The sequence below is a fragment of the Gymnogyps californianus genome, chromosome 1, assembly GCF_018139145.2.
Source record: "Gymnogyps californianus isolate 813 chromosome 1, ASM1813914v2, whole genome shotgun sequence".
Classification (NCBI taxonomy): Eukaryota; Metazoa; Chordata; class Aves; order Accipitriformes; family Cathartidae; genus Gymnogyps; species Gymnogyps californianus.
The window spans coordinates 96,325,394-96,337,771 of record NC_059471.1 but is presented as its reverse complement, the minus strand read 5'-3'; the positions used below and the strand labels follow the sequence as shown (position 1 = coordinate 96,337,771).

At 38.7% G+C, this 12,378-nt stretch overlaps 1 protein-coding gene across 8 annotated transcripts in view; it reads right to left on the bottom strand.

The window, feature by feature from the left end:
- KDM6A (lysine demethylase 6A) overlaps window positions 1–12,378 on the bottom strand; it is a 164,041-nt gene that overhangs the window by 111,388 nt on the left and 40,275 nt on the right. For all 8 annotated transcript variants that reach the window (XM_050900719.1, XM_050900675.1, XM_050900692.1 and 5 more), the window contains exon 4: window positions 1,548–1,597. In XM_050900719.1, the coding sequence (XP_050756676.1) occupies window positions 1,548–1,597 (50 nt within the window). The remainder of the gene's footprint in view (window positions 1–1,547; window positions 1,598–12,378) is intronic.

The window sequence follows — 12,378 nt, the reverse complement described above, 5'->3', positions numbered from 1 at the left end:
AGAATATCAGCACATTGCATACAAACAGAAATTGCTTTCAATCAGTCAAGCACAGATCACACATTTTACTGCCATCCATGCTCTTGAAATGGAACTGCAAAACAATCTGAGTTTGCATTTATTTTAATTGCAGGTAATACTCTGAGCCATGCTGGAACACTCTACGCCTATGGAAATACATATAATCATTTACACTTCAGCCTGAACTCTCTGAAAATGCAGGGAAAATAATTAACTAATCATCTATCACTTCTTCTAATAATGAGCTATTAGAACAAAAGCCAGAAAAAAAAATTCAAGTCACAAACTATTCTGAAATGCTTAACATGGGAAGCGTACAAACAACAGAAACTATTACAACAGATGTTTAATTAATTGATCGATTTCAACACTCATTTACAGCAATCTTTAACCTAACTCTCTGAGAGCACGTAAGAAGAATACATGAATGCTTTTATTGCTGTAATTTTTAAACTACAGGGATTATTTCTGAAAAATCTAATTCAACTCCAAAATGGCTTGGTGCAAAAATGGCACTTGTACAACTTCTACTGGAGCAGGGGCTTTACAAGACAAAATGAACAATTTTCCTAGGACCCTCCAATTGGACCTCTCCTTCCATATGCCAGAAGACACTTATTTCAGTTCACTCTTCTACTCTTTTTATCTACCCTGCCTTTCTCCCTTTCCGCTCCCCCAAAATGGGAGAGCTTGTCACAGGATTTTTCAGAATGTACTTACAGTCCCTATAAAATGCAAAGAACACAGAAAATATTGTTTCTCTAATGCTGGTATATATGCGGTATTGATGTCTTTCCACAGTGAGCCCTCCCTATTTGAAATATGCACTTACGCACACTTCTAAGGAAAACAGCTGCTTAAGACCCCACAAGTATCTACTGTTACGTGCTTTCCTGCACCTGTCTCAATCATGAGCTTCACATTATTTCATGTGACAATGTAACAATGCTAACTATTTTTGACAATATCGCTATAAGAATTTTTAAAATTTTATTCATTTAAAGTCCTGATATCTCTACATGGACTTACAGATAAGACAGCTATACTAACAGGATTTTTTCCTGTCTTACATAAGAATGTTATCTAAAATACTGAAAGGGACTTTAAACAATTTGGCATCTGTGGTAGTAAAAAGCAACCTTAAACATTTTTCCTAGTACAAGTCCAACGCCTGCGCAGCAGCTTTCAAGTGGTTATGATTCTCTCAATACTCATATGTATCCAAATATCTATGCTTACATAAGAAAAAGTGAAGTAATGGATAATAACAATTAAAAAAAAAAATCTGAAATGTGTCAAGTTAATTATCTGCCATTTCAACAAATGGTGTGAAGATTTATTTCCACTTAGATTTATAATAAATTGTACATATAGGTGAACATTTCCATTAAGACTCAATTAATATGCCAAAAAGTAATTGCAGGTAGATACACCAAACTTATATTGAAATTAATCCATTTTAGAAATTCAATCATTTACAACAATACATTAAAAAAAAAACAAAAACAAAAGCAGCATATACAGACCTTCCAGTAGTCAGATTGTAAACTGTAGTACCTCTGGTATGCAGATAATGCTGTAGGAAAGAAAAATGAATGTTGAATTTGTTTTGTTGCATTTTCTTTGAAGAAAAAGATAGAAAACCTTAAGAGTCAGAATACACAACATTAAAATGACAAATGGTTTAATAAAAGTAACACTGCCACAATAAGTACACTGTTGTGGGTAATGCATTCCTTAAGATTATAATTTTGTTTTATGAAATGTCAACCCAAAAGTATATTTATTATTAATCTTACAAATGTAAATCAAGCAATATTTTAAAGAAAACCTATAACAAAGAAATCATTTGAAATTTTGGGATTTTCATCCTGGACAAAGCTGTTGTAAGATTTAAAAATTTAATCATGTAGCTCATTTACCATGCTCCCTGATGTCCTGTAATTTCTAAAGAACTGGTGCGGAGGGACATACAAAGAGAAATCAATTTCACATGCCCTTTCATTCAGTAACTAGAGAAACAAAAGCAAGCAGAAAAAAGCTTACATTTTATTCAACATCTAAGACCAATACTAACCTGGAAAACAGCGCTAAGAACAGCGCTGTTCAGCAGAATATTAGCTCTATTTAGCAACGAATTTCTCAAATCACCATTCCTGCATCCCTCTTCCCTACTAAAAATACTGGTTGATTTATCTTGCCCTTCAGCTAACAGGCCACATCAGACTAGAATGCAAACAGGCTTTATGTTCTTTTAAGAACATTGCACTAGGCACCACCTGAAAAATGAAGAATTTTAAATAATGATTCACTGCAGTAACACCAAGATTTTGATTTTTCAACTGTTTACTTCTTAAGATTTAAGAATGGTTTCTACACAGTATGTATTTTCCAAACAACAAAAGAAGACAACCTCTGTTTTGAAAAACTACAAACACTAAACAAACGCTAAACAGATTAAGACAGTAAGAACAATATGTACTTTATGTGCAGGTTCATTTCCTGCAAGTACCATGGATAAATGATGTCCCCAAATTTTATCACTCTTCAATGCCTGTCTTGCATACTCATTTCCATAACTTAACAGAAGTCCTTAAGTTTAAGCGAAATAAGAACATACACATAACGGCAAGGCACACAGAGCTTTCTCTTCTTAAGAATATACCTGTGCACTCATCTGTCTATGGAGACTCACAACCTTGTATTTTTAAATGCCTAACTGATACATGCTGAATCATGCCCATAAGGTGTCCCTCACCACTGGAGCTGCTTGTGAAGCCAGCTTCTAATTTTGGTGCTCTAAACTGTGATGTATTTAGATGCCCAGAGTAGAAAAAAAAAGAGGCGAACACTCATCATCCTTACACTATCAAGATGCAGTATGTGTAAATGTTTACATGCAACTTAGACTAACAAAATCACTTAAAAAATATAGTCCATCAGGCTAAGTCTTTCACAACTTCAGAATACAATTCCTCCCCTACCCCCCCCAAAAATTTGGTACAAACTGAAGGATATGACTGCAGTCTAACAATGTAAGTTTAAGAATGTTAAGACTAAGCATATTTCAGTCACATTCTGTAACTATGTTATAAAGGATGTTCACAATAACACAAAATAACCTCCTACCCCAAATACTCCTTCTAGATTCACCTTCTCCCAGGTATCATTAATGACTTTTTGACAGAAAGGCATAATTAGCTTTTGAACGTGGGAATAACTTTGCTTTCCCAAATAGGAGAACACACATACACACTATGAAACAGTTTTGTAATGCACCACACTTAAATAAAAGGGCTGCTTTTGATGCAGCCATCCTGGGCTGCATCAGAAGAAGCGTGGCCAGCAGGTCGAGGGAGGTGATTCTCCCCCTCTACTCTGCTCTCATGAGACCCCACCTGGAGTACTGCATTCAGCTCTGGGGCCCCCAACAAAAGAAGGACATGGACCTGTTGGAGAGAGTCCAGGGGAGGGCCACGAAGATGATCAGGGGGCTGGAGCACCTCTCCTATGAAGACAGGCTGAGAGAGTTGGGGTTGTTCAGCCTGGAGAAGAGAAGGCTCCAGGGAGACCTTATAGCAGCCTTCCAGTACCTAAAGGGGGCCTACAAGAAAGCTGGAGAGGGACTTTTTACAAGGGCATGTAGTGATAGGACAAGGAGTAACAGTTTTAAACTGAAGGAGGGCAGATTTAGATTAGATGTAAGGAAGAAATTCTTTACTGTGAGGGTGGTGAGACACTGGAACAGGTTGCCCAGAGAAGTTGTGGATGCCCCCTCCCTGGAAGTGTTCAAGGCCAGGCTGGATGGGGCTTTGAGCAACCTGGTCTAGTGGAAGGTGTCACCGCCCATGGCAGGGGGGTTGGAACTAGATGATCTTTAAGGTCCCTTCCAACCCAAACTATTCTATGATTCTACTTTTTTTTTTTTTTACTCAAGCAGTACCTATCCCAATTTTAAAGGTTAAAGCATATTTCAAATACTTAAGTCAACAGCACCATATTATGCAAGATTTAGGAAACTGAGAACTTCTTGTAATCTACTATTTTTTTAAAGAAGTAACTATGGCAGTCAATTATACAGGGGATATGGATAAAACAAAAAGATGAAAAGAACATTAAATACAATGCTAAGGATTTACACTGGGAAAATAAAAGGGAGAACTTTTTCAGTGTAGCTGTTAAAAATATAGGAGTACCCACATAAGCATATCTATTAAACGAGAGCTGAAATATATGTTTACCCATAGCAGTTAAGGTACTGCTAATAAGTTTATAAAACATCAACAGTTTAAAAAAAATACAAAAATAGAAAATCAACAGAAGACCTAAAAAGGAAAGAAAAGAGAGGGGGGAAAAAAAAAAAGCCTTACTGCTATTCACTGACCAAAACATTCCTTATGCAAGTACCGCAAAAAGGTGTACAGCTCAAGCCTTTCTTCTTGCTCCTAACTCTAGCTAGTCAGAGTGTGCGCAGCCATGTTCCCCAGCCAAACAGAGACAACAAAACAGAGGTAAGCAGCACTGAAAAAAGGGAGAGAAGACATCTGAAGGTATTCACTCATACAGACCTGATAAAGCTCCATGTCAGGGGAGGAGGAAGATTGGGAGGCACAGGAAACTAGGCTTCGCTAATGTCACTGCTCGTGAAGAAACTTGCACAGAGAAATTCTAGCACCTCCATTTAAAACAGGGAGAAGTTCCTATATTAAAGAAAGGAGTCTTTGCTCCATATTGGATATTCTGGATATTCTACCAGTTTTCCTTAGAGTGCTGATGTTTGCAAATTATTTTATTTTCTAACTCTTCCATTCTTCAACAAAGTTTAGCAACTTCCCATAATAACAGTTGAAACGACTGCTTTAATGTGCCAGGCTCATGTTATAATTAAAAACAAGTACATGGAAAGCATGGACTGCTGAAGCATATTTCATGTTTACACGGTAAGAAGATAAGGCCTTCATTCTAAGGAAGGTCACATTACTCTTCCAGAGGAACAAAGATGACACTACAGTCCTCTTAAGTGTCTGAAGTGCCCAATCCTACTTCTGGGTTCAGCAACCTCTTCAAGGGATCCAGCCTTTCCTTCCAGGGTAACAGTATTCTACTTAACATCTTGAAGATGAAATGCTAAACTTCTCAGTGTTGTGCTGAAAATGCATAACAATGAATCATGGAGGGATCCCTTGCACAGGAGCTAAACATCCCTTTTCTCCTCATGAAAGTCAGACAACTAGAAGCTGTTACTGATGCACAAGTTCAGTATTTAACAGGTGCTCAACTTACAGTTAGTTACCTGTGAAAGTTTATTTCTGCCCCCTTTACATCTAGATTAAACATCTGCTCCACAAGCACTCAAGCTCTGCTGGAAAGGATTGAAGGAACAGGCAGAAAAACAGAAAAAAGGGATTCAAGAGAGCATTTTTTTGCCAGAGCCCACATGAAACATCCCTAATCAAGCATATCCCTAAGAAGAATCTTGCATATAAGAAGAGGCCAGAAATCCAATTATGAAAGCAAGATTTTGGAAAAACTAAACCAACCTACTGGTTTTAAAGCAGTAGAACATGAACCATGAATTTGAACCCTACCATACTTTCTACTCCCTGAGCGAGTCACCAGTGAGCAAACATTTATCCCGAGTTCTACAGAAACAGTATCTTATCTAAAAAGTGTATTATGGAACTACAAGCAACTTCTCCATTAAATTAAGTTTATAACTATAGGAAATGAGTGCAAACCCCTCAAATTACAAACTTTATTCTACATTAAAAAGAAAAAAAGAGCAAGTGAATCTGCTGAGCAACAAAAATTTTACACAAGTCCCTATCTGACACATAGGCTACACTTCATCAGTGCTATGATTCTAATTCTAGGATGATATTCTCTGGTTTATTGAAAAGTGAAAAGAAAGTCATTTGTGCGATGCATCACATTAGTAGTATTAAAAACAAAACTAAAAATCCCCACAACACTAAAGGCTGCAATGTCATTTGCACCTTTACTTTTCATCCAAGACTGGTCATTCCAAAGTGAGACAATTTTTGTCAGGAAAAAAATTCTATGAACTACTGCCCCTCTTTCAACATAGGGTCAACTCTCATTTTTACGGCTACAAGTGAAGTACCCCGTCTTACTTAAGATGTCCTTTTTTAAACATAATGAAATGAGTGCTTTGAAATCACTCTTAGGCACAGCAGAATTCCACAGACAACCTTCTGATTAGGAACTTATTATTGAGCTTTTCCAATCTAAAAGTTTGCCACTGAAATTCTTAAACGTATGGAATTATTGGAGGCCAAATACATAGAAAGTTCTTTTTTCAGCATGCAAAACACTCCTGAGCATCTAAAAAATGCACGTCCGGACTCAGAAAGAACAGGACTGAGTGTCAACAGTAGGACAATGTTTCTTACTTCACTCTCAACTATATTTGTAAAATTATCTAGTCAACCACAGAAAACTCTCTTAAAAGCACAAAGCTGAGAGACCACATTCAGACATCTAAAATAATATTGGACAAGTGACTCAATTCCTAAAAAACGTGCTCATGGTTACCTATCTCCATCCTTCTGCCCAGTATTTTATTCCTTCTTGTATCAGTTTACACTCTTCCTATTAACATGTCTCTCCAAAACCTGGCAATTTACATTATTTGCCCTAACAGGTAATCCTTACGATCAGACTCTTGAAAACCCTACAACCTACTGAGTGGCAGACACAGCATTTACCATCCTACCCTGAATAGTGGCGGTGGGGGATGGGGCGGGTGGTGCTGGTGGATGCTCCAAAGGTGTATGTAGCTTTTCAGATTGATCACCATCAGATGTATTGCTTGATGAGAATAAAAGACTGTTTACCTAAAACAGCTCTGAAAAGAAAAACACCATCTTTCCACCCAAAGGTTTAAAACTACTGGACAGTAGGAAACCTCCTCATCACAGGCTCACTTGGGAATCTGTCTTTAAGCCTCTGCCACCTAGTGCAGAGCTGACCCTCAATGAGTTCATATAGTCACAGTCTACTGGTTTCCTCTTCTTACAGGTTTTTACAGCCACCCAGAACTACCCGCTTTGCAATACCTAGTTACTTTAACACTGACAGCCTTTATTATTTGCCCCCTAAGTTTGCCTTCCTCTCTTATGACTAGGGTCAAGGGACATCTCAGAAGCAGGACAGGGATGATACTGGTTTCTTATTCGCCTCTGTTTAAGATTACTTGATTTTACATAGAGACTACAAAATAGATTTTAAATAATTGCCATGTATGTGGTTTCAGGATGTTAATCTACTTAATTTCGTAACAAAATGGTAAAACTTTATAAAATACATAATTGTTTCAGTAATACGATAGACAATCTCTCTTCGTATCCAGAGTCTGAATACGTAACCTAAACAAACAAGTACGGTGAAAATGGGAATCAAAATGGCTAGACTGAATGACATCCACCTACCTGCCATTTTTAGCACATCTAATCACAAATCATGCAGTCACAGAAGGATGGCTTTTATGATCTGCTCTAACAAACCTACTTTATGATACGTGAAAATTTAAGAGGCCTTTGAAAGTGATGCAAACATGGAGCAGTTTGAGTATTTTAGTGCTTAGGTAAGGAAAAAGTGAACTAGATACTGACACCATCTAGTGGCACCTTGCAAGGCTAAACGTGACTAACACAGATTTTTGGCTTGCTGAACTTTAAAAAGAGCAAGCACTAATTTGATGACATACCCCTGAAAAGAGAACTTTAAAACAACTCAAAGCTCCATATTCTTCTGTGTAAATCAGTATTTTTCTTCAATAGAAATTTCCTTTTTTAATGTTAATTTTTAAATAAGCACTAACATTTCTTAGTGCTTACCTGATGTGTAAACGAATAGTAAGATAGAAAATTAGCTGAAGAACTGCACAAGGGAAGCAAGGAAAGGGCACATGCGTCGCTTTAAATCTGACAATGCTTCCAGGAAAAATAAATCTTCATTAAACACCTAGGAGACATATGCAGGTTATGGAAACAGTGCAGGTTTTATCCACAATACTGTTTTAACCTAGCAAGATGAACACTGCTGGGCCATAAAATTAAAGATGTCAAAAAGTGAGGAAATTCCAAGGCTGAGTCAATGGAATTGACTCTTCGCTGGGTAAAAAAACTGGCTCGATGGCTGGGCCCAAAGACTTGTGGTGAATGGAGTTAAATGCAGTTGGTGGCCAGTCACAAGTGGTGTTCCCCAGGGCTCAGTACTGGGGCCAGTTCTGTTTAATATCTTTATCAATGACCTGGATGAGGTGATCGAGTGCACCCCCAGTAAGTCTGCAGATGACACCAAGTTGGGCAGGAGTGTTGATCTGCTTGAGGGTAGGAAGGCTCTACAGAGCGATCTGGACAGGCTGGATCAATGGGCCGAGGCCAACTATATGAGGTTCAACAAGGCTAAGTGCCAGGTCCTGCACTTGGGTCACAACAATCCCATGCAACACTATAGGCTTGGGGAAGAGTGTCTGGAAAGCTGCCTGGTGGAAAAGGACCGGGGGGGGGGTGTTGGTCAACAGCCAGCTGAATGTGAGCCGACAGTGTGCCCAGGTGGCCAAGAAGGCCAATAGCATCCTGGCTTGCATCAGAAACAGTGTGGCCAGCAGAACCAGGGAAGCGATCGTCCCCCTGTACTCAGCACTGGTGAGGCCGCACCTCGAATACTGTGTTCCATTTTGGGCCCCTCACTACATGAAAGACATTGAGGTGCTGGAGCATGTCCAAAGAAGAGCAGCAAAGCTGGTGAAGGGTCTAGAGCACAAGTCTCATGAGAAGCGGCTGAGGGAACTGGAGTTGTTTGGCCTGGAGAAAAGGAGGCTGAGGGGAGACATCACTCTCTACAACTACCTGAAAGGAGGCTGTAGCGAGGTGGGTGTCGGTCTCTTTTCCCAAGTAGCAAGCGATAGGATGAGAGGAAATGGCCTCAAGTTGCACCAGGGGAGATTTAGATTGGACATTAGGAAAAATTTCTTCACTGAAAGGGTTGACAAGCATTGGAACAGGCTGCCCAGGGAAGTGGGTGAGTCACCATCCCTGGAGCTATTTAAAAGACGTGTAGATGTGGTGCTTAGGGACATGGTTTAGTGGTGGACTTGGCCATGTTTAGGTTTACGGTTGGACTTCATCATCTTAAAGGTCTTTTCCAACCTAAATGATTCTCTGATTCTATAATGACCAAAAAAAATGTTGTGGAAGCTAGAGCAGCAAAATGCTGCTCAGGTCTTTTGTTCCAAGGCCTCAGGAAAGAGGTTGTTCTCCACTTCCTCCAGAGATTTGTGCTGAAAGTACCAGAGAGACGATCAAAGAAGCCTAAAGCATGTCTTCCTTTTAACACAGAATGAAGGCAGACAGACAAAGGCAACACAATCATACATTTAAGAAAGAAAAGTCACCAAATAGTCCTCTAAGTAATTTTATTAACAACTACACATCCTCATCTGGAAATATAATGCAGCAGTAAAGTGGTCAGAAGCCCACTGTCCCATGATCATGTCCAACTATGAGTTGCACAGGAGACTAGGAAGTATTAAACGTGTAAGACATACACGAGTTTGACAAGGAGTTTACTGCTAAAGAAATCCTTTAGATAATGAACTCTATGAAAGGTCTTAAAATATTGAGAATATCAGTGAAGGAACACAATGGAATCACATGAAGCTCAAAAATCCTTCAAAGAGCATATTCCACAAAACGACTTTTAACAATGAAGCGTTTATTTAGAGCACTGCCCAAAATGAAAATTTTCAGACAACCAGTCAAAAAACATGGTCCAGCTATATTTTATAATAACAATCTCCTACTGCTACCCCCCCCCCCCATTTATAAAGAACATTTTAATGTTCTAAGCTTAAGATAACATTCTTACTTCTTTCCATTGGAATTTCACATAATGGCTTGAACCGCCTGAAATTAAACCGCCCGAAATTTAACAGCAGCATCCTGAAGATTAAATAAACAGCTCTAAATAGAAGCCACCCAATTTCTGCCAGTTATTTCTGCCAGTTAACAATTACAAACAACAAAATAAAAAACTTCAAACCTAAAAATCACACTTATTTGAAACACAGTCACCTCTTCCTCAACTCATTCAGACTGCTATGCTACTTAAAATCCATTCTAATTGTTCAGGACTCATCAGCAAAAGATAGCCCAGCAGCAACCCTGCAGCAACCAGCTCAATCCTATCTACGCTGGGAAGTTCTCTCTTACATTTTATAAGATGACTCCTACTACTCTGTACCTCAGAACACAGTGCACTGAAATGCTTCCTAATGACAATACTTTCCTTCAAAGTCCTAAAAGACTAAGACATTAACCACTACAGAGAAATTCTCTACAGAGCTGGAACTGTAAGTACAAAGGAACACACGTACGTTGTTGAATTCGGGAGTTGTTCTCGCAACCAAACAACTTTACACAAGAACAATCAAAAAGTGTTTAAATTTTGGTTTTAGGCTGTATCTTAATAAATGAGCAACTCAATAAACATTCTGGGTTTTTTTTTCAGTTTTAAATTTTAGCCTAACAATTGCTAAAAAATGCCTTTGGACTAATTAACGCTATCTTATAATTACTTACAATATTTTTATATGAGTGCTTTTGACAATGCAGTCACTATCTACAAACAAAATATTATTAAACTGTTCTGACATAGTACATAAAAAATGTGATCACCACTTGAGTACAGCAATAAGAATTATTTTAGTGCAATATTTACTGTGCTTTAGTTACTGTGATATGGATAATTGCATGTTTTTCCCAAATCATTCGTTAACTGCATTATCTACTTCTACTTCCAGGAATTTTGCTTAGAGAACAGCAATTCGAGGAGGCAAATGATAAAAGCATATCTCCACCTGTGCAACTGTTAGCTGTTCTCCAAGTCACAGGCTGGAACACAGCCAATATATACGACCCTTCTACAAAATAGATATAAAGATCCCTAAGGAAAACACAGATGATGTCAGAGTCTATGAGCTCATTAAACAGCATTCAACTAGAACCCAAACCTTAAACATCACTGTCTACACTCTGTGCTCCTTATGGAAAAGAGAGTCATGGAAAAAAAATTTAAAAATCTCCAAAACTAGCAGTAAAATCCTGGCCCTCCGAAGGAATGCAGTAGCAAACAAAGTTCACAGCTATACACCATGGAGTCCTAGCTGGATTCACAATGCTGCCAGCGTCCAAAAGCCTACATGACAACTCATCAGCCTCCTCTGGCAAAACCTGAGGCTGAGGTTTCACATTCTGGGGCTATTGCATCACTTTTTTCTGCTAGGTTATTTTTCAGTTGGATCAGTTCCCCACACAGCTGCACATTCAACTGTGCCAGCACAGCACAAAGCAGAGAGCAGCAACAAGCAGACCGGGGGGGGGACGACGACGACACACCACTAAACACACGCCCAGGGAACAATGGGTTTGGAAACCTCTGAAACAATCAAACAGCTGGGGAATAGCTGTCTCATTTAAAAAAAAAAAGGGGGGGGGGGGGGAGGAAGACATCTGATTAGAGTTAAGAAAACGCTACTGAGGAAACAGAATAGTTTTGACTGGGAGGAGCGAACGTTCTCATTTTGGGAAATCCTGAAGCCAAATTCTGACTAGTAATGATCAAGACAATGAAAGCTGGGCACAGAAACCACCTTGAACATGCTTGCTAAGCTGAATCAATCTGCCTTTGTTATAATCATCTGAATACAGCTCAGTGGCTCAAAATCTGCAAAAAGGTTGATACCTTGCCTAGGACCTTCTCCGAACAGTAGCAGAGTGCAATGAACAAGACAATTCAATTTCATGGCTGCCGAGAAAACCCTTTAGCTAACAATAGCAATTCAAACATACCGCATTTTGGGAAAACGACAAGCTGCAGACCAGCTTCGGATATTTTAAAGGCTAGGAAAAACATTGTGATACTCTAGTCTAACCTCAGATATAACACAGAGAAGAAAGAACCTCATTCAGTAATTTCTGATGTAAACTCACAACTTTTGTTGGAGACAAGTACTTCTTTTTTATGAAAAAAGCATATTAAATCTAGACTTCAGTGGCTACAAGTGACAGAAAACATAATGCACTTCAAGAAAAATTACTACAACATTTAACAGGTTTCATTTAAAAATATAAATATATATGCTAGATGTATTTAGACTTCAGCAAGGCATCAGCCATCAACTTACTCCACATTCAAAGGTAGCCTGCCCCTAACTGATATTCCCTGCATACATACAGCAAGGGTTAGTTCCAATAATGACCTGCAGTAACCTGCCATGAATCTTTCTCAAGGTCCCTCTTTTCTGGGGTATGAGTCCTAATTCTTATAAAG